Below are 23,711 nucleotides of genomic sequence, written 5' to 3'. Positions count from 1 at the left end.
GCGAATCACTTACCTGGTTCCGTTCCGAGGCATCCGCTGGGGGGGGAGGCGATCTCTCTCTCCCTCCAGAATCCTCCGCGGTCAGCTCCACTCCGTGGCAAGGCTACAGAGCCACCGGCCAGGCCCATCCGCAGCCGGACTTCTGTCCACTGCTGGGCTGCGGACGCAAATGCATTTGCGTCCCTGCGTTAGCCGTGATAGGCTATGTAAATACTTACGTAGCCTATCACGATTAAAGCAGGGACACAAATGGTGTAGCGGACGCCATTTGCATCCCTGCTCTTTGCCGTGATAGGCTAAATAAATACTTACGTAGCCTATCACAGCTAAAGCAGGGACGCTCCTGCTTTTGCCACACCGCCACCTTCTCCGTTGCACTGTCCTCAGGAGACAGCAGCCATTTGCGTCCGCAGATGGAGCAGCGGATGGCTGCGGGCGGACGGACCGGACCAGCCAACGACCAGGTAGGATCCATCCCGGAGGGATTCTGCAGGGTAGTGGTGGGGTAGTCCATTCCGCCACGGACTCCAGGGGACCGGATTCTAAAGAATCCAGCCTCATTGGAGTCCATGGCAGATTTTTCCACCATCCCTAATCAGGCCCCTTGCTCTATCTCTCCACCGTATTATATGAAGTTTATTGTGGTTCATGCATCTGGGCAAGGCTTTCTGCATTACCTGTGTCTATAAATGCCCAAAAGGAAAACTTATTCAGAGAGATATAAATTCAGATATATCAGAAAGAAGCATAAGAGAGCATTCTGACAAATACTCTGACTCAGCATAGATGCCATAGGCCAAGAGACAATACTTAAAGAATCTATATGCTACATATAGATACATTGGCTTGGATCGAGGATCTGCCTTCCATGGACAGAAGGGCCCACTCATGGAAAGTGCCTCTGCCCAGTTTTGGGATCCCCCTCTTCACACCAATTCAGCAGGGTCCCCTGAACCTCTCTATAGCATTTTCAAGGGCTGGAAGGGCTGCCATGGGGAGAACGGGGCAGGGAAATCTGCTTTCACCATCCCACTTGCACAGGTTTGAATCTGGATCCAGCCTATTACCTAGAAATAATAATAAAAAAGCACTGGGACTGTCAGCATAGTATATCACACTTTTAATGATACAGGAATTAATATGCTGATTAACTCTGAATCAAACAATACCCTCCCTTATTATAGAATTCCCTTTGAAGATGGGAAGACTTGCAACCTTTCTTTGGTAAACTGTATCCAGAATCATCTGAGATATTAACAAACTTCAAACACTGTGTTTGGAAGTGAATGGAAGTTCATATTCCTAATCAGATGAGTCACATAACAGCTCAAAGTCATTAGATAAAGATAAAAAATGAATACATCAACCAACGTTTTCAAGTATTTCCATACACAAGAAAGACAAAATATTTTTGTCATGCTTTTCTCCTTCTTTTCTGTTGTACAGAATCCCAATGCACATCCGAGACCAGCCTCCCAAGATTTAGCAGGGTTTTGGGATATGCTGCAGTTGTCCATAGAAAATATTAGTATGAAATTTGATGAACTTCATCAGTTAAAGGCCAATAATTGGAAACAGATGGATCCACATGACAAGAAGGTAGAACACTGTCGATTTTGTATGCTTCATTTAAAACCCTGCACAAATACTGGACAGATTAAATAGGCCTCTGCGTACAGCACTGATGTTAAAAAACATGAAATGGAGCTCATATCAGATAAATTTCATTGTAAAAGAAAAACAATGTTTACATAATAATCACCTGGGATATGATCTGTAATATGTTTCAGGCATATTTTTAAGGCAAACTTGTTTCTGTGAATTGAATAATGGGAATGTGCTCATTTGTCTTATTATACTTAACGTATAATCATATTAGATAATCAACTGTTGGAAGGAACTGCCTCATATATTGATTCTTACATTTTAAATAAATCATATAGACAGCACATAGTACTGCTTAGCGTAAGCGTTCTGTTTACTAAATGCACTCTGAATTGTGTAAGTAAGTAAACTAGGGAAGCACTGTAATAATCACCAACTTGATAACCAGTACCCATTCCCATGGATAAATATATGGGTATTCTCAAACCAAACCATCATAAAAGTTACATGGTAACCTTCTCATGTCATTGCTTTAGTTTGTTTATTTTGAGGGAGACCTTATAATTGGTTTTACCTCACTTATTTCATTCAACAAAATCTAGCTCTGAAACATTAAATAGGATGGTAAATCAAGCCTCTGCTGTGTTCCCTAGAGTGAGCTGGGTTTTATTTATTTTTTATCATACTTTGGCACATTGCTCTGTTCGTTTGTTTTCAACATTTGTGTCAGAAGCAGATCTTGGTCAAACTGTAACACATCCATTGTTACCATGCAATAGATGCATCAGAAGAATAATTAAGCACTTAAAAGCTGGGATATATCCCATCAAACTTCCATTAGCATCAATAAGAACAGATGTAACTTAAATTAGTTAATATGAAACATAAATATCCAGATGATATAACAGAAGTAGTGATATAAGCATTGACAGGCAGGGTGGAAGAAAAATATGGGAACTCTGTGTAAATATTTGTATTCCTTTTCTTTTCCAGAGCCCAAAATAGGGGAGGAGAGGACATTTTAGGGCAAAATGGAAACTCTTCCCTGAAAAACTTCCCCCACAATGAAATGTAAAATAATGTAATATTCAAATAAAATATTTAATATACTTCTGCCATCCTGCCTTTAATAACTTCAGCTTACCCACAACATTAATACAGAAGCCAATATATGAAAGGGCGGAGAAGCTTATTTTATTGGGTTGGATCTAGAGTAGGCTTAGTGGAGTTCCACTCATGTTGGAGAAAGAGAGTGCAGGGATGAACTTTACTATTCCGCCTTCACCCTGCAGCCCTGTGCCTCCTGAAAAGCCGCTCTGGAGAATTTCCAGAGCAGCATGATCTGTAACATAGGGGGCTTCAGGGGGAAGGGGGGAATAAGTGAATATCACCTCCCTGCCCCCTCCCTCCAATGGGGAGCCTCCATAGGATTCTGGTGCATTCTATGAATGGAGATGAGCCCTTCCATTCATTGATTGGCCCATCTGGATCCAACCCAATTTGTGCAAGATTTCATTTCCAGAAGTATGTGAAGAGCAAAGAGCAATTCAGAATTGGGAGCCATAGGTTCTTCCAGACACAGATACTGAGTAATCAACAAGTTCTACCTTGTCTTTGCCTTTTCATAAGGAAAAGCACAGGTTCAGTTTTACACACTCTAAACAAGGAAGTGTCTGGAAACAGGAAGGGCAATTTGCTCTCCCTTTCCCCCCTGTTGTTTATAACATCTGAAGCTGTTCTTACTTATTTTCAGTTATACTCTAGCTAGTTTTGTCTGCAGTTACTACATCTGTGCCTCTTCTTTTAAAAACAAAGTTGATGTCATTAGTACAGCATTCTGATAGCTTCATGTATTGTTTTTGGGCCAAAGGATATATGCGGTTCAGTAACTTTCATAAAATAAATACGGCAAACATTTCAGTTTTTCCCAGAATGTCATTTTTTCTGAAGAATTCAGTTTTTACTCCATAACTTCAATATTTTCAGAACAATTGGGCAGTATCCAATCCTGCTGCTCCACTTAAGCAGTTGATGTAGTGTTAGCATAAGCAACCTCTAGTGCTACGCCAATAGCATAAGGTGGCATGACGGGTTTTCCACAGAAACCCCGCTGCACCAGCTTACACTATTGGTATTGTGCTAGTGATCGCTTACACTAACGCTACATCAATTGCATAAGTGGAATGGCAGTGTCGGATACTGCCTCTGCCTGTTTCTTCAGACACAGGAAGTAAGGGATGAGGAAGGAGCATGTTCAACCACATATATAGGTACACCAGGCACTTCCTGTTTGTTACACTGTCCACAGAAACCTTGATCTCATCTGTGGCTAACAAACAACATGCTGCATTTTTAAGACAAATAATAAAATTGATCCCATATAAATGCTCAATAGAGAAAAGTAAGAAGCTATCTGAGTTAGATTATAGTCGTAGGAAAGCCATGCACCTGTCCTTTTTTGTTTGTTTTCCTAAACCAAGGTACAGACAATTGATTACTTTAATGAGTCCCTTAACAGACAGCCTAAGCTCTAAATGATTGATGATCCTACAAACCAAATATTTTTCATTAGGTGTCAAAATACCTCATTAGGCAAAAGGTTTCTGTTTCCAGCATTAAGAATATTTCATTAAAATATTATTGTAATGAAAAACTATCCTGCTCAACGAAAGGAAGCATTTTTACATATTATGTTTCTACAACCTGAAATGGGAGTATAAAGGGTCTGTGGTGCACAGTTACCAAGGTATTGCTAGGTTAATGCTTATAATCTTAAATTAAATTAACTGTTAATTTTCCATATTTAAACAAGACATGGACAATATCTGTGAACATATTTTTGTATTTGTGCTTATTATCCTTCATCCTAAACCTGGGTAAAGAGTATAGATCACTCTTTGCATGCAAAAGAAATGTAATGTTTCGAACAAATTTATTTAAGTTAAAATAACCTTACAACTCAATCAATTAAAGTTGTTTTGATCTACAATGAGAAAATTAGAATGAAACGTATGTAGTTTAACATAATGAATAATCCCTTCTTTAAGACAGCATGATTAAGATGCAAGGTGATACAGTGGGGAAAAAAAAATCAGAGGCTACAGATATGCACTTTTTATTGTAGTGTCCTGCAGTCTAGATGTAACATACATTGTTCTCTGAAGATACCCACCTGTGTGTGTGTGTGTGTGTGTGTATATATATATATATATATATATATGTATGTGTATATGTATATGTATATGTATATGTATATATATACGTGTGTGTGTGTATGTATATATATATATAGCATGTGTATATATACCTCTTCTCTTTGCTAATGATGTTATCTTTGGATGCCAAAGCAATGATTAATGTATGTTCTTAGAATTATTTTTAAGTAAACCCCGCCCCCCGCCCCTGCATTTGGGTTTGTCATTAAATTGGTAACTTCTGGTGCTAACTCAGCATAATGCTACACTTTAAAAAGCACTTTTATAGCAATACCCAAAAAGTGTATCATCTTACTAGGAATAGCCACTGCTAACTACATGCGCTTTTTCATTTTGTTTTTAAATTCTTACTGTGATAACTAACATCAGGCTGCTAGTTCATATGATTGTGTGAAATATATCCGTTAAGTCCTCAGTGTTGTAAGCCCATTTAGTCTTGTGTATGTATACTGTATATGAGGAGGGGGTAAAAACCTCATTATATGTGTCTTTCATACCTATTACATACTATTCTAATATGGTGAGTCAAATTTATAAAGAAATCCCAAGACTTTTATTAACTGTTGGGTGAAGGTGGGCTAATTACATAGTAGCTTTCTCGTATCTTAGATTTATGACATTGTATTAAGCAGCGATTCTAAGTTCTGTTTAAGATGCTCTCCTTTCTAATCCCTGGTACCAGGAAGAGGAGTTTAGATTTCCCAGAGGGACTCACATGCCGTGTTTAATGGTGGGAGCTTCAGCCCTTTTCGGCACCAGGCGTGTAGCTGATACACTGTACCCATGGAGAACTAGCACTGCTGCTGGTGCCATCCTTTTTTCTTTTTCTTTTTTTTGCTTTAAGATTATGTTATTTTTATGAGTCTTTGAATACTGATGAAGAGGAAAAACAATACAGATAAGAACTAACAAACTTTAGGTAAAAATGTGTGTTCTAACTCCTGACCTGTCCTAGTTTATTTTTGTTTCTGTCTCCCCTCCTTTTTTTTTTTTCATTTTCCCCTGAGAAGCTGTATAATGTCATTAACCTTCTGCTTTGATCAGGAGAGAAGGGCCCCTCCTCCAGTGCCAAAGAAGCCATCGAAAGGTCAGGTGCCACTCATACGGGAACGCTCTTTGGAGAGCTCACAGCGTCAGGAGGCCCGGAAACGGCTGATGGCTGCCAAACGAGCTGCGTCTGTCCGTCAGAACTCAGCCACTGAAAGCGCCGAAAGCATTGAGATTTACATCCCCGAAGCCCAGACCAGGCTATGAAGGGATCCAACCAGGAGGACTCTTAATGGCAAGAAACATCTCTTGTATAATCTGCCCTTCTAGGTCCATGCTCAGAGACACCAATAAGTATTTGTATCCCCCCTCCCTTTATCTCTCTCTTCTCTCCCAATGAAGTAACACTTCTGTGGCGTAGTTGTCAATCCTCCAAGAGATTTTCGCTAACACCCCTTGCTTTCTAAAGGTTTGCCCATGTCAACCTAATGCTTTGTCAAAATGTACTGATGCTGCCACCTCGCCTCATGTAAAGAATCCCACAGACACACAGATGAACACTCTTGTGTGCGCGCGCGTGCGCGCACACACGCACACACACACGTACAATAGATGCACCAATTAATTCTTGGTCCTGAAAGCTAGTCTGTTATCTAGTGTACAGCAATATTAAATTATATGGTATTTTGGAAATCCAGTATTGCAGGGTAAAACTTTAGGATTCTGTCGTCTTCCTCATTAATGACAAAAGAGCTCCAGCTCAGAATTCCTTCTTTATATGACTATTGGGTTTTAAAAAAAATATATAGATGGCATACATTATTTCATTCCTCAGAAATCATACCTTCTCACCTGACAAATTGGAAGGAGATGGGGAAATAGGCATGCTGCAGTAAAAGTTAAAGTGAGTCTTGCAGATGAAGTGTAAATGATCCCATGAGGAGAGACCTGAAGCTGCAGAAACTGCCTCATTCTTATTTCCTGAAATCTCACTTCAGAATTCTTTTTGATCAGCAGAGGAGCATAAAATTGATCTTCCAAGGGGGGGGTGGGATCTGTTTTTTACAAGGCAATAAAAAGGAAAAATGGGTGATGAGATGAAAACATACCTGATTAAGGAAATGCATATGTCCGACTAATTAGGAAGAATGTTTAAGATTGTACTATATTGTCAATTCCGATTGTAATTGATGGATTACATCAGTTTAAAAAAGGCACAGGAAAGAGGAAAAAACAGCCTTGGTTTTGTTGATGTCCTAACCTTGGTAAGAGTTTCAGAGTTTGCACATCTACACACAGACATTTGTTGCTGAAATGCTGTAAATGAAATATATGTTTGTACGCTATAAGTCAGACTGCTTTCATCAAATGCTTCACACCTTCTCCTTCAGTGTCCTCTCTAACATAGAAAAGACTTAAATTTGCAGAATCAAAAAATTGCCACAGAATGCCAGCTGGTGAGGATCATCCCTTTCTTTGCAGAACTGTTTTTAAAGTCCATACATAACTGTACACCCTCTGAAATCAATGCTAGAAAGCAATCCTTGGAGCAGAATTGGTGGAAGAACTATCTGCTCATACCATGCCATCTTTACACAAACTATCATGCTAGTGAAGAGCGTGATGACCTTTTAGGCACCACAGAGTTTTAAGGATGGCATCCAGTATCCCACTAGCATGCATGACAAAAACCAGATATGATATGAGCCCTGGTGGTAAGGGTTGTAAGGCACTATAGAACGATCAGATTATGCCCTTGTGGAGGTGGTGGGTTTTGTTGCAAGGTCTGGTCTACCGCCTGTTGCCAAAATCAATTGTGAGGCTCTCTGTTGACTGAAGTCAGTAAATTATGGATGTGGGCTGCATATAGTCCTTTTTGTGCTCTCCTGAGTGCCACGCTAAGAAATTTGGCCCATTTGTTCTTTGGAGCATACTTTTCCCACGTGGGCACCCATGTTGAACATGGCAGGCAGTGGCCCTCATTTGTCACAAAATCAAGAGATCTTTACCCTATAAACAAGAGATGCTATGGTAACAAAGTACACAAACTGACTAGATAATTTATACTCTGCATCTTACCAGAGTTGGCTTTCAGTGCCCTTACTGTTAAAACATTCCAACTGTGGAACCCTTAACTGCATGGTTGGCATAATTGTGTAGCTTGCATCTCAAAATATCAGAACTTACCATCAAAAAGCTGGCCTTTTTTGAAAATATACAACAATTGATCATGCCAGGACACATCACACAATACAGCATCATAGTCAGGTGCTAGCTTTAATTTTATTCAAGAATTTGAGAGAGGTAAGTTCTGGCAAGGAAAACTTTCAAAAACTGTTTGTAAAACCACTAGAAAATGTGCTACCTCTCAAAGCCATTGATATATCCAAACTATATGCTTATAAACAGGGCACAAAATATCACTGCTGTGTTTTACAAGTAAAGGGCTAATAATTTGATATTTTCAAGACTTTTAAACAGTATGATGAAAAATCCACTGTAACCTGGCACATGAAATGAACATGGAAAGTTCAACTTGCAAGGTTTTCAGTTTCACTGTATTTGCTAGGGTCATTTTTATTTTACTTTAAGAATGCTTTTCACAAAAATTGTAGTAACAATGAAGGTTCACACACTGTTTGCAGTCTACATAGTGCCAATTCCCACCTTTAAATATATGGCCATGCTATGTATTTAAAAGATCTGAGAACTCTTTCTATGAAGATGTACAGAGAATAGCAGCCAGACAAAATGCATTTTCACAGGTATATTTCTGTTTATTTGAACCACATGAAACAGGAGTTAAGACTGGTTGACAAGCAGCTAGAAAATAATAGTATTAAGATGATGCAATAAATATGATGGATTCATATACCATGAGTGTGCACACAATTACTTACTAGTAAGATCCAGTGATTTTCTTTGGGTTTGCATCTAGATAAATTTGTTGAGGATCAGGGCCCAAGTGACATATTCTAGGTTAGTTGCATTTATACATCAAAATGTTGGTATGAAATTAAAAAAAAGAACCTGTTAGCATGATCCCTAGTCATTCATATGGTTTCTTTGAATGGACAGAACATTGTAACTTCTTCCTCATTTTCCAGCAAAACACAGCTGGTATCCAGATTCCCAACACTTGCATACAATATGACTACGATATCTGGTTTGAGAGACTGCAGTACTGCAGCAGGCAGCAGCCCCATCCTGTCTATTTATTTGTTGGCACAGCAAGTCTATGAATCAAGCTACTTGCTAGAAACAGAAGTTTTATTTCCTATGGTCGTCATTTGTTGACCTCTTGAATTGATTTATTCCAGAGCACCATAAACAAGCTTCACAAACAAAAAGACTTTTAAAATATACATGTAAGGCATGATCCAGACAAAGTTAAGCATTTTTAAGTCCTATTAATTTCAATGGGAGACTTATGCTCAAATTTCTCCCATGGAAATTAATGATACCTCAATCCTATACAAGTCTACTTAGAATTAAGTGCCATTGAGTTCCATGGGACTTACTCCCAGGAGTAAGTGGGCACAGGATAACACTATGGAGGGAGCAATCTTATGGCTACTAGTCAGCAGCTAAATGGCCATAGGATATCTGGTTTTCCGGGAACCGACCTTGGAGCCTTTGTTCCGACGTCGGTTCTTGGAGACTCTGCCCACAGGCAGCGCAGAAAAGCCCCATGCTCCGCACTCGCAAGAGGAGCACGGAGCAGCCAAAAGGGGCCGTTCCGGGGGGCGTTCCAGGGCAGGGAGGGCAGAAATGCCGGTACAACATATCCTATGTGTTGTCTGGCGGTCTCCTCCCCCGCTCCGCCCTCCCACGTCTAGACAGCAGAAATCAGCTGTCTAGCCATAAATGCAGGGCAGGAGAGGCACGGAGGGAATGATCCCCTCCGTGGTTCTCCTGCCGTGCATCGGATAGGCAGTCACCTCCAAGTTTGGAGGTGGCCACCTATCTGCATAGGATTGCGCCTTAACTTGCTAAACTTTGCTGGATCACCCCCTTATTATTTTAATCTAATTTGAACGTGGTTTTTTAAAAGCCCCAAACTGTGGAAGAACTGTTGCTATCAGGCTTTTTAAACAAAACTCTTGGGGGGTTTCTGGGTGGTAGGGTATAAAAAAGGGGTGTGGACTCCTAAACCCAAAGTTTTAAAGTATTTAATATATTTTTTGCAGACGTTTCCATAAAATACATTTAATCTTTTTGTAATGGCAGATGAAAAAATGGATTAAACATTTTAATATTGAAAAGGTAAATAGTAATAAGTTATTTGTAATATATTTCATTTTATTTATTGAATATTCCCTTAAGGTTTTGGTGTGCACTATCATTTTAATTTAAACTTTATATTTGTGAATTTCCTGTTTGTTTTTTCTAATTTATAATGCATATTTTAACTAGATGCAAGTCTCTGGCATACTCGCATTCTACCTGCATTCCCAGTCATGATCATTAGTATGTTTTTGATTTGCAAAACTGGTAGAACTTGCAAAACCTCTAGCTGGAGGGATCAAGAGCATTGCGTGGCATTATGAATTGGGTTTTCATAGGATTATATACCTATCTGGTGTGTGGACAAAAAAAAAATGTAAATAGATTAATGTTTCCCATAATGTAAAAAAGAGCAAATTAATAAAATAAATAATGCACTGCTTGTAAGAGCTGTGGCTTTTCAATACAAGTTCTTATTCCCTCTTTGCAAAAATAAATGTCCTTTTGACTGGGTTTTATACAAGGGCAAAACAAAAGACTGTTCCTCTTGGTTAATTACAGTGTGGAATTTCAGATGGACTCTACAAAGACTTATCAGCAATGTCCCTCATATGCTGAGTTCCCTGTGAATCCTTGGCTGTATAGCTGCTCAGATATGCCATCTTTGCATCTGATGCCTTGCTCCCAAGAAATATTTCAAGCTCTCCTTTAGTACTGATAAGAGAACACTTAGTGAGCATAAAGATGCCACAGTGTCCAAAGGTGCAATACAACCCCCCCTCTTTTTTGTGGTTCCAATCATGTAGTAAAAAAACACCAGAACCATTTGGGAGAATTGCTCATGCAACATGGAGCAGCCTCCCAACTTCCACTGCATATATGTGTTTAGGGCCACAATTTTCTTCCACCTTTTCCTTTAAAAATAATAATAAAGAAATAATGGAGACTTCAGGTAGAGGAATGATGGATGGAAGGGGCTGCTTATCTCTTTCGCCTCCAGCCATTTCCCCCAAAATCTACCCCCACCTGCTATTACACCCATGAAGGAAAAGATCCAGGTACCATCTGTGGAAAAGCAGCTGGGGGGATTTTGAGTGGGAAAATGGCTAGAGGGGAAAGGATTAAGCAGTCCCCTTTCTGCCCCCCCCCCCAGCATTTACTATTTCTTTTTTCAATTTGACTGTTTTTCACAACTGCTTTTCAATTTAAAAATAATACAAAACATACTTTGGGATACTGTTATGTGTTTGATATGTAAAAAATAGTTTGGCCTACAAAGAACACGCATTACAGGTTAGTATTACTAATTCTCTGGTCATAGTCCAGTTAGTACTTTGGTCAATGACTAACAAAAATGGCTTAGTATTTATTTATGATCCTTGAGGTGCAAAGTACTTAGAGTATTTACTTTGTCCTCACAACAGCGCTTTAATTATCCCCATTTTATATCCTGGGAAACTGAAGCTAAATATGAACAATTTACTCAAGGTTATTAAATGTGTCCATGGCTGAAGGGAGATTTACTCAGGCCCAAACTAGACAAGATAACTGGAGATAGGTGATTGGAACTCCTGCTGGGTTGCTTTTTTTAAGGTTAAATGAAGCTGCTGGACTCCTTGACTCAGAGCACACCATGGCACTGAGATAATGGATTCGTCCTTCTGCCCCATCAATGCCATTTTCACAGTCTAAATTGCCCATGCTGGAGCTGCTATTTCGTCTGTGTGACACAACATACAGGTACAATATTGGACAGAAACTGCATGTTTAGCCTGTGGGGAAAATAGCTCTAAGGAAACTCTTTGGACTGGGAAAATGACATGGGAGAAAAACTTAAACTCACCCTCCCTCATTGCCATGGGCCCAATCCAAATCAGACCCACAACAATGACATTTAGATTTCAGGAGGGCCAGTCATCTATCTCCCATCAGCTCATCTAGTTGCACTGATAGTCTCAGTTTTAGTTGCCCAATTTTTAAAATATGCAAATGAGGACAAGATTAACTCTCTTAAAGCCCATTGTACCTTTAGGCTGATGCATAACTGCTTACAGATTTTGTTAGTAATTGATCAAGATACTAAATATCATTATCATGCCTCCTTGGAAAAGAACTACATCCACCATATCTCCTTGCTATAAAAGATTGGAAAAAAATATCATAAATGATGAACAAGCTTTCTCTCCACTCAGTTCGGAATCAGCTTGTTATTGACACGTAGTGTTAACGAGCTTTTAGAAAAAGCTGCCCCATTTTCTGGGAATGGACCTCCGGCTTGTAATGTTGGTGCACCTGCACTAATGGTGCCATGCTCATTTGCATAATGTCCTCTGGAAATTGCTGTCTGGTTTCACCTGCCCTTCATCCACCTCCACAACACCAGTCACAGCAAAGGGCTACTTCAAAGTTCAAACCCTCCCCCCAAAATTAACATATCCAGGAACAACAGAGGGTTTTAGATCCAGGAGGACCATCACCACATAATAAAACATGTGCAAGAAACAATCAAGAGAAGTGGTCCAAATAGCGAAGATACTCACCAAAGAAAAGGCTGATAGATTTGGTGGTCTGATCACAGCAATCAATGAGAGTTTCTTCAGGAGTGAAGGGTTAACTAAGACAGACGTTCTTTCATGTGCCAAAGCTGTCTTCAGGTGTCTGGTCTGTTGAACACTGCATATGCACAAAATTGTATTTAACATTCCAAGCTGCAGAAGAACGTTTTGGGGAAATGCTGCACTGTTTTGTTGTACAGCCAAGCATTATGAGCTGGACAAATTCATAAACCAAGCCAGATAATTACAAATTTCAGCAAAATCACTCATCTTAATCTGCTAGTGACCTCTTTGGATCATTTTGATTACTGCAACAGGTTCTACGTGGGGCTACCCTTGATGAATATTTGGAAACTGCAAAGGGCTGCAGCCAGATGTGCGTTTGTAGACTAAATTACACCAGTCTTACATCAACTGCTGACCCAATTCAAGGTGCTGCTGCTTACCTATAAAGCCCTAAATGGTATGGAGCCAGGATTTTTGAAAGACCACCTCCTACTCCTGGAGCCTGCCTGCAGTTTAGTCTTCTTCAGAGGCCCTGTTGTGTATCCTACCACCGAGAAAGGCAAGGCTGATAGGAATGCAGAACAAGGCCTTCTGTATGACAAAACTGAAATGTAGAATTCCCTAAGGAGGTGAGGCTCCACCATCTTTGCTCAATTTAGCCAGCGGTGGGGACATTTTTGCCCTGTTCAGTTTTTAATCAATTTTGATATGGGGTTGAGTCTGCTCTCTGAGGTTTTAATGATAGCTCAGCTGTTAATTTGGTTTGTTGTTCTGAGTTTGATGTAACATCCTGGGTTTTTTTGTATTTTGGGGTCAAAAAGTTATAAATACTTTGATATAAATGTAAATATACATTTATTTATTATTAACATTTATATACTGCCTTATCTGCCAAAATCCATCAAGGTGATATATAACAATTTAAAACAATAAAATTCTGCAACAATAAAAATGGGAACAGTAAAAACAGTAAAAATAGAGGAAAATAATCTTCTAACCATTACCCCTCACCTCTCCTGTTTGGGGGGTTTTGACATTCAAGCAACTCTTTATTAGAAAGAGGACCAGGACATTTTCTTTCATGATACATCATCCACTCCAGTTTGTCAAGATTAGGATGAATAAATTTTACTTAGGCTCTAGAAAAATATGTGAATTCCTTGTTATTTACTAACTTTATACCTTGACTTTCACATTAGCAGACCCACAAGGCAGCTTAGAGACAGTGTGGTGTAGTGGTGAGAGTGTTGGACTGGGAGCAGGGAGATCCAGGTTCTAGTCCCCATTCGGCCACGGAAGCTCACTGGGTGACTTTGGGCCAGTCAGACTCTCAGTCCAACCTACCTCACAGGGTTGTTGTTGTGAGGATAAAATGGAGGAGAAGGAGGACTATGTATGCCACCTTGGGTTCCTTAAGGAGGAAAAAGGCGGGATATAAATGCAATAAATAAATACATACATACATAAAAACAAAATAGTAAAACACATTCTAAAACAATAAAATCGCATTAACGTGCTTAATAGATCCATTAAAATCATTACTGTTCCACTACTTCAAGCTAGCGGAATTAACAGAGTAAAATTAAAAAATGTGTAAACTCAAGCAACGTAGTGTTAAACTAACAAGTGTAATACTGCACTTGTTTTACACCTGAGAGAGAAAGCAACAACATAAAACATTCAAGGCTATTCACATGTAGTGCCAAAACAAGGGGAGTTACTGAAGTCAATAAAGGTGATGCATAAACTTGCTCCATTATAGTCATTTATTACTTGTTCACTTCGATGTCTATATCTAATGTCTCAAGGCATATTATCATGCTGTACAACATGATTAACATTTCTTATCCTATGGTTTAACGAACAAGAAAACTCAATTCCAGGGCAAAGTTTTACTTGCTGTAGGAGAAATGTGTTGTGGCTGCTACAGTGGCAAGCGAGGCAGAGATGTGCTGCTTTTGGACTTATGAACTCTGCTGGTTCCTGGCTTTTGAGGGCCCTTGCGCAAGTCACCCTCAATGGGCCCCCTTCCCTCAGTGAATCTACCTTCTTGCTGCTTTTGTTGTCTGGCAGGTGAACAAGCAGGTTGCAATGATGAAGAGGAGTACGTCTAAGGGACTCTTGTCAGTGGGCCCCTACTGGGGTGTAGACACTTGGTAGGTGCCCAATCATGCCTACCCTTGACATGGGTCCTAATCAAAAACCTTCCCCCTGCTCCATACTGCATAGAAACATCAACATGGCTGCACCATGGTCCAGCACTGTTCCCATCTACATTAGGACACAGCATTAAAGTATCTAGCACACCTTAGTAGTATATAAGCATTTAGGTAGCAGAAGACCACAGCTAAAATAACTCTTAGGCTGGATTTATGTTCCTCCTGCAAATTGAAACGGGGACAAAATGTCTTCCGGTATCGGTGCCTGTGCTGAGATTATGACAACTCATAGCTACTCATTGTGTGAGGGAATTCTGCGGACCAAGAATGGAAAGTTGGAAGTACCATGAAGGGTCCTTCTGATCACTCGAGAGCGGACCCAACAGTGCCACCCTGCATTTTTTTTAGGTGACTTTTGTTGTGTGAAGGAATTAGAGAGTCTTAGTACATGCATTCATGTGATGCCCGCCTCGGTAGATAGAGCTCTGTTGGCTCCCATCACATCCAATTTTCAGTTGCTCTGTTTTTTCCATGGTTGGTGGGAATTCTTTTCTCAGTTGCTGTTCTTAACTTAAGTTGATTCTACTACTGTTAGCAAATTCTGTGACTGAGTGGTTTTTCCTCCTCTCAGGGCAGAAATGAGACCTCTGTTGGCCCTGCCTTCCCTAGATGGAGGAGTTAACCCCAGTGTTAATTATTGCTCAAATGTGGAGCAATTAACCCCCTTCTTAACCTCATTTCCACACATCTGGATTAGTGCCACCAACAACTCCATAAAGCCAACAGCCAGAGCCATATTCAAACAGCATTTTGCAGCTGCCTGAAGGAAAACTGTCTATAATAAAGCTCCCAAAGGCAGAGAATGTGACTGACCCATTTCCAGGTGATAACTATCAGGCTTGTTGGCAGGTAGGTTCTGAATGACGTACTTGCTATATACGGTAACTTCTCCAGAAGCTCCCGCCAACTGAAGTGAGGCGGGTGGCAACTAAAAAGAAGGCCTTTGTGGCACAGCAATTGTGGAATGACTTCCCCCAGAGAGGCTCGCCTGGCACCTACATTGTGGGGGGGGGGGTTGGCACCAGGTGATAACCTTTGGGCGCAATCCTAACTAGATAGGTGGCCGTGTCTGAATTATCCTAAGCAAGGCAGGAGAGGCACGGGGGGGGGGTGTTCCCTCCATGCCTCTCCTGCCTTGTTTTATTCACTAGACAGCTGTTTTCAGCTATCTAGCGGCAGGGGGCCCAACTGGGAGAAGAAGCTGCCATACTACACATAGGATGTGTCGTATGCGCAGCTCCGTTCTCTCTGCCCCAGAACCGTCCCCAGCCCCACCCCTTTCCAGTCGCTCCATGCTCGTCTTCCAAGTGCAGAGGACGGGACTTCTCCGCACGGCTTCCGAGGCAGGGCAGATGAGGGGGGAGGTCGGATTTCCAAGAACCAACCTCGGAGCGTGGGCTCTGAGGTTGGTTCCCAGAAAGGAGCATATCTTATGGCCCTCTAGACAGTGTCTAGTGGCCATAGGATTGCTCCCTTATTTTCCCAGGCATTTTAGGATGCAATCTTAGCTGGGGAATGCTGGGAGTTGTAGGATTTTTTTCTGTCTAAACATACATAGGATTGCACCCTTAGTATCTCTTTCTGTTGCTGTTTTAGTTTGTTGCTTTTAAATTTGTTACTGTATTTTAAATCTTTGCACTGCTGCTTGGTTTTATTTTGGTTTTTATTTTTATGTTGGTTTTATACTGCAGTTACAAAGTTTTAAACATTTATATTATGTTCTATCATGTTATATTTTAAGGTTGTAATTATTATGAACCACCCACAGAGCTTTAGCTATCAGAAAGTATAAAATATAATAAATATTTTTTTAAAAAACCTTCTCCTAGGCAAAAACTGATACATTCCTATTGGCTGTGTTAACACAAAATGGCAAGTCAGAATCCTAGCTTACCATGAACAAGTTGCCTGCTGGTGCAAGTGCTGAAAGTGGATTTCATGTTTCTCCAAAATTATTTTACCTTAAGTGTGTATGGAATATTTTGCCAGAACTTCATAATCTTTTGGCCAGCACTCCATTCATGCACATTTTTACCACTGATTCACATTCACGAATTCAAAGGAGAGATGAAAAGTGATGTTAACTATAATTGAGCATATACTTTTATCTTCCATCAGCCGTAAGGTAACATTTTGCAATTATAATGCTACACCTGGTATGGATGATACTGTTACCTCTGTGTTGTAAATTTAAGCAGCAACTGCATAAAATTCCCCAAGTTTGGTTAATGTTTCAGTACCTGCTCTTCATAGATTATACTTTGATCTTAACATGCAGTATGCTGCTGATGAAATCACATTGTACAGGTTTTCCTTCCAGTTCATTTTTTAGGATAGTTGGGAACAAAGGATCTCAGGCAAAACTGCCAACCACCACTTACTCCATCTTCCAAAGCTAACAAGTAGCAGAGCAATATGTTCTATTTGTATGTACTGATAAGTTATTTGTAAGGAATATGCAACAAAACCATTATTATAAATTAGATTCATGACAGCAACCTATTGAACAAAGTCTTTGGTGCATTTGTGCTTGAGCACTGTGTCAGATCTAAAAACAACAACCATCAATGGGAGGAAAAGTAGCTACTTGCACTGTTCTGAAACTAAGAATCACTAAGAGAAGTGATTGTGCAATAGCATAGCAAATAGGATCAGCAGCAAGTATCATGTTACCACAGGAACTACTACGCGCAGAAGAATATATTTGGATTTAGTTTCATTTTTTCATGCAATGATGTAGGACAAGGGGTAAAAAAATAAAGCTCTTCTATAAGAAGACTCTTTCTACAAATGGAAGGGCACCTTTGGATCCAATCCACCGAAAAACGTTTTGAATTTCTATTGGTATTGATTATTCCAGACTAGGGAGTATAGTCCAGAGGTCACACGTACAAAGGCACAAATAGAGTCTTTATTCAGCTTACCTATTTGCTTCCCTTTCGCAAAACAACTGAGTGCTCACTGCGTTGCCAAATCCAAATTTCTTTTTCAATAAGGTATGCTTTGAAATTGTGGCTTTCTGAAACAAGGAAGCACCACTAGGTTTTATCCAGTGCTGTCATCCTGAGAGCAGAAGGGAACTGCTGGTGGAAAGGATTTCCCCTTCCCCCATGCAGCCCTCTGTGCACACACACACACACACAAATCTGCTCTGGAGGGTTAGGGGACCCTGCAGAGCAGATTTGGGGCACGCATGGAGGGCTTATGGAGAGAAGAATGGACAGAGAAGTTGGATCCAACCCACTTTGGTCTATGTTTTGTTGTGTTTTGTAAAACATGCATGATCATTTAAAACCAGTATGTTCCAGACTTCTGCTTCCAACTGCTGTATGATCCAGTGGGCCTAGATTGTGCCTGTATTAGTGTTAAGCCATTGGTCCAGCTAGTCCAGTGTTCTTTATTACTCTGACAGATCTTCAGGGTTTCAATCACCGATCTTTTCCAGCACTGCTACTTGAGATCATTTCAACTTGAGATGCCAGGGAATGAATCTGGAACCTTCTAGGTACAAACTATGTATACTACCACTGAACACATGCCTCTCCCTCTCCACCCTCATTACACACTCCTGAGTGTTACTTATTAAGTATTCTTCTTAATTATACTAAGTCTTATAGCACATGGTCTACATTGTTTCTCAGTGATTGAGATATCTAACTTGTAAGACATCAAGCTTAATTATTCACCATTAAGCAGCTTTCTTAGGATATGGATTACATTTGATTTACTTTAATCTTTGAAGGTACCCAGTGCTGCTCTCACACACCACTACTGACCCAGTGCCCAACCTAAAATTAAACTTCAGCTTTGCTTATATAAGGATTAGCTCGTTTGCCTTTATTCCTGCTCTCTACCTTACAAAGAACCTACGTCTTAAAACTAGAGAGCTAAAAAACTGCTAGCTTTTCCATTTTGATGGAAGAGTGTCCATGGTTTCTTTCTCCCAGTACCCTCAGATCTGTTTTGCACCCAGTAGAGTATAACCTAATTATGCTTGCATAACAACTCCACTTCGTCTTACAATATGCAGGCTTGGACTTTTATACCATGTCCAGGGACATTTCTTTCTCTCCCCCTCCGTGTGTATTTGTGTGTTGCTCATCATCCAGCCTGAAGAAGGTTCTGGGGAACTAGAAAACCTGTGTCATTTTTATTTTATTTACTGTACTTGTGTAGACTGCCTGTGAAGGAACAGAAGTGTCCTCCATTTTTGAATTTAGTTTTGTTTTTGGATACTATCAGGTTAAATCAAGGGTGGTGGTGGTTCAGTATTAGTCAAAAGGCCAAAAGTTTAATTAGAATGGAGGAGCCAGGATGTCTGCTCAGGAAGCTAATGGTTTGCAGGCAGTTCAGATCAAAAATTTAATTAAACATGAAGCAAGGATGTCAGCAGAGGAGGGGAAAAGGGTTTTCAGGAGGCTCAACTGAAAGTCAGGGGAAGAGCTTAGGAAAAAAAATGTAGGGCACCGGTGGAGAAGAAACAATTGCCTTGATTGGTTGGAGTTGAGGAGGGAAATTAATTTTGAGATAAAACCCAATTTTGAGATAAAAAGCCTAAGGCAGAATCAGAGAAAGAGAGTAGAAGACACAGGGAGAAGGAAGCAAAGAAGGCCAGAAAGAGGCAGAGCTGCAAGAACTGGAAAACTGGGTGAGAGAGAGATGGGCATATAACAGTAAGACAGTCTAGCTACATTATCTCCGGTTATTTTGTTACTCCATTGCTCACACACACACACACACACACACAGTCAGGACCAGAAATATTAGAACAAGGATAACTGTTTTGGCAGTTGGCCTCTGCACACCACCACATTGAAGTTGAAAGGAAACACACCCAGATGGGAGCGAAGTCAGGACTTTCAGCTGTAATTCAGTGGGTTTGACAAAAGTGAGGCACTAACCATTCAGGAAGGACAGCCAGTGGCATACACACACCCATCGTTGGTGGCTCATAAGTAATGGAACAAACCAACATCATTTCAAACTTAAGGATCGCCTTTAATACCTGGATGAAAATCCTTTGCAGCCAATGACTGCCTGAAGTCTGGAACCCATGGACATGACCAAATGCTGAGTTTCCTCCCTCAAGATGCTTTGCCAGGCCTTTACTGCAGCTGCCTTCAGCTGCTGCTTGTTTGTGGGTCTTTCTGCTTTCAGTCTTGTCTTCAGTAAGCGAAAAGCATGCTCTATTGGGTTGAGATCAGGTGATTGACTTGGCCATTAAAGAACATCCCACTTCTTTGCCTTCAGAAACTCTTGGGTAGTTTTTGCTTTATGTGTTGGGTCATTATCCATCTGCAATATGAAGTGGCGTCCTATCAGTTTGGCAGCATTCGGCTGAATCTGAGCAGAAAGGATAGCCCTATACACTTCAGAATTCATCCTGCTGCTTTTCTCAGTGGTCAGGTCATCAATAAACACCAGTTACCCGGTTCCATTGGCAGCCATACATGCCCATGCCATAACACTGCCCCCACCATGTTTGACAGATGATGTGGCATGCTTTGGATCATGAGCTGTTCCTTTCCTTCTCCATACTGCTCTCTTCCCATCATTCTGGTACAAGTTAATCTTGGTTTCATCAGTCCAAAGAATCTTATTCCAGAACTGGGCAGGCTTTTTCAGGTGTTTGCTGGCAAAGGCTAACCTGGCCTGTCTGTTCTTGAGCATTACCAGTGAAGCACCTTGTTGTGAAGCCTCTGTATTTACATTCATAAAACCATCTTTTGATTGTAGATGTTGACAATGATGTGCCTACCTCCTCAAGAGAGTTCTTGACCTGTCTAGATGTGAAAGGGTTGCTCTTAACCATGAGTAGAATTCTGCGGTCATCCACTTTAGTTGTCTTCCGTGGTCTGCCAGGCCTTTTGCTGTTGCTGAGCTTGCCAGTTAATTCCTTCTTTTTCAGGATGTTCCAAACTGTTGTATTGGCCACTCCCACTGTTTTAGCTATCTCTCTGATGTTTTATTTTGTTTCCTCAGCCTAATGATGGCCTCCTTCACTCACATGGACACCTCTTTGGACCTCATGTTGGGAGTTCCAGTGAACAGCTACCACATGCAAATGTAACACTCAGAACCACCTCCAGGCCTTTCATCTGCTTGATTGGTCATGGGGTACCCAGGGAACAGGCCACAGCTGGCCATGCAACGATGGGGGTGTGTGTATGCCACTGTCTGTCCTTCCTGAATGGTTAGTGCCCACTTTTGTCAAACCCCTTGAATTACAACCGGAAGTCTTGACTTCGCTCCCATCTGGGTGTGGATCCTTTCAACTTCAATGTGGTGGTGTACAGAGGCCACAAGGAACAGTTTTCCTTGTTCCAATATTTCTGGCCCTGACTGTGTGTGTATGTATGTATGTGTGTGTGTGTGTGTGTGTGTATATATATATATATATATATATATATAGAGAGAGAGAGAGAGAGAGAGTCCATCCAGATTTTATAACTGTTTCCTATCAACATTTTTCTAGTAAACTTTTAAACTTTGTTGTTTGAAACTTTGTAGTCTCTTTATTAGGTTACCCACGCCACATCTAATAGCCAACCTAAAGTAGATATTTGACACCCAGAGAGTTTTGAGGCTGATTTGGTGGAAGCAGATGAGGGAGAAAAAGATTTCCACCTGGTGGCAGCAAAGGAGGCCACAAGAAGAGAATAGCAAAAAGGAATGTGGATGCACTATTTTGCTTATTCTCCCTTCCACTCACAGAACAGGGTGTTGCTGGTCCATGACACCACCCAATAACATCCACTCAATAGGCAGCTCACAGAAATGAAATAATAAAATACAATATTAAAATGCAACATTATAAAAATAAATTGCAGCATTTTTTCTGCAACAGAGAAAAATATAAAATCTGTTTAGCAGCACAAGTGTACAATAAAATTTAGGCTTTCAAATGACTGATCTATTTTTTAAGATCATACGTTGATTAAAAGGCCTGGATGAATAAAAAAGGTGGCATCAAAAAGACCATAAAGGTGGCACCAAGCAAGCCTCTCTATGGAGGCTATTCCTCAATGAGGTGCCACAATTGTTCCTAATAAAAGTATTATCCTATCATTACTTTAGATTTTTTCCCCCAATGCACCTAGCTGCAATTTTAAATTATTCTGGGTCATACAGTAAGAATACCAAGTAAATTGCTTTGCCTTTCATTACTCATACTAGTTTTAAAACCGAATTTAAACCAGTCGCAAACACTTCGTACAACAAGATTCTAATACCTGAAAACATAGAAAAACAATTGAAGAGCTGATCTCCTGCTAGTATCTCTGCTATACAAGACAACCATTTTTAGTCCAAGTGTATTTTTTCATAGTCAATTGTATTTGAAAGTACAATGAAATACATTAATTCGCTTCCAAGTGGTCATCGAATAGCTCAATATTGATTCTCCCTCAATGTTCCTCAGCAGTCAGCAAAATCGGAAGACGGCATGATGAGTCCCTACTGCAAACACATTTAAACAAACTAATGAGAACACCAATGAAAGATAATCAGTTCCCTCAAATGACCACAAGTCATGAGTTAGATCTCTGGCTTCTACTTACCTTCTGATCAAAGACTTCGCAATGAAATGTAGGTGTCAACAGTGACCACAAAATGCCCCTTATCATGACAGACCAGTGGGTGCTTAATGAGTATCATGAAGAATGATGCAACATGGAATATGGAACATGGACATGGAAAGTGTGAAAACAAACGGATCTGCAAAAGGGATTTTTTGTAAAAGGGGGAATCATTGCCCGATATTTAATTTATCATTTTTCTATAATGGAGTGTTCTTCAGCAAGTGTTGAAGATAAGATCGGAATTATTTCAGCTGCCATCAAATATTGCTGTTTTCAATGAGTACCAGAAACACAATTCAGCAACTCCTGCTTACCAATATTGAATGCTACCTTGATAACTATTTTAAGGATGGCAATGAACTACAGGAGAATCAAGACAGATTCTGTATAGATGCTGTTATTGCTTGTAGTAATCAGACATGTGGAACCTGTCCATGGAGCAGTCTGTCCCGCAAATGAGCTGAAATATACAGAATCTGTACTGATTCTCCTGTAGTTCATTGCCACACACAACAGGTCACAATCAGGAAGGGGAGCACAAAACCCTGGAGCAAATGAAAGTAAATGCTTAATCTGCAATTAGTCAATGCATAAATAGAAGGACTAGAGCAATTCTATACATGTATACCCAGCAATAAACCCCAATGAGTTCACTAGGGCTTACTCTGAGGCAAGCAAGTATAGAATTGCAACCTTAAAAGTTAAACATTGGGCAATGACCCCGCCCACCCCTTTAAAAAAAAAGTCCCTTTTGCCTTACATTTGAAATAGGATTTTATAGATTAGGAACAAAATAAGTTAATTGCTATTACAGGTACTGATTTCCCCCCACATATATTTTCCAACAGTGTTATTACTGTGGTGTTAAGCAGAAAATCATACCACTGCTCATAGTCCAGCTGGACAGATGTGTTTCTCTTTGTTTTTTGCAAGGGCAAAGCTTTGTTAATTTTGTTTTTGCTCATTTAGAGAGAAGTGTGATTAGATGACTTTCAGTGCCACAGTAATCTAGTCAAAAGGATCTCCTGTGCCAGCCAAATAAGCTGCATAATAATGTTTTCTGATAGAAAAGGGATGTCTTCAGGGAAAGTGCTGAAGCAAAGACAGATAACAGCTGAAACAATTTAAAAAACGCTGGACACAAGGTCAGGCAATCAGCACTGTGGGCTATAAAGAATAAAAACTTCAGTTCCTGGTACATCTAATGGGTGCTTTACTCACTGAAATTATAAAACAGTAGCCTTCTTGATAGTGAATGTGCCTGTAATTTCAGAACAGTTTCAGCTAGGTACAGCAGCTGCCTTAAGTATTGTTACA

The 23,711-nt window shown here is 40.3% G+C and overlaps 1 protein-coding gene across 1 annotated transcript in view; it reads left to right on the top strand.

Moving 5' to 3' along the window:
- DLGAP1 (DLG associated protein 1) overlaps window positions 1-8,680 on the top strand; it is a 430,241-nt gene extending 421,561 nt beyond the window's left edge. Inside the window, exons 12-13 of the mRNA XM_084849805.1 lie at window positions 1,447-1,599; window positions 5,865-8,680. Of these exons, the coding sequence (XP_084705931.1) occupies window positions 1,447-1,599; window positions 5,865-6,074 (363 nt within the window). The 3' untranslated portion in view covers window positions 6,075-8,680. The remainder of the gene's footprint in view (window positions 1-1,446; window positions 1,600-5,864) is intronic.
- The last annotated feature ends 15,031 nt before the right edge of the window (window positions 8,681-23,711 follow it).

The sequence above is a fragment of the Heloderma suspectum genome, chromosome 4 (assembly GCF_057233095.1).
Source record: "Heloderma suspectum isolate Gila_16-S chromosome 4, 16-S_ref, whole genome shotgun sequence".
NCBI lineage: Eukaryota > Metazoa > Chordata > Lepidosauria > Squamata > Helodermatidae > Heloderma > Heloderma suspectum.
This window is presented reverse-complemented; position numbering and strand designations above follow the sequence as displayed.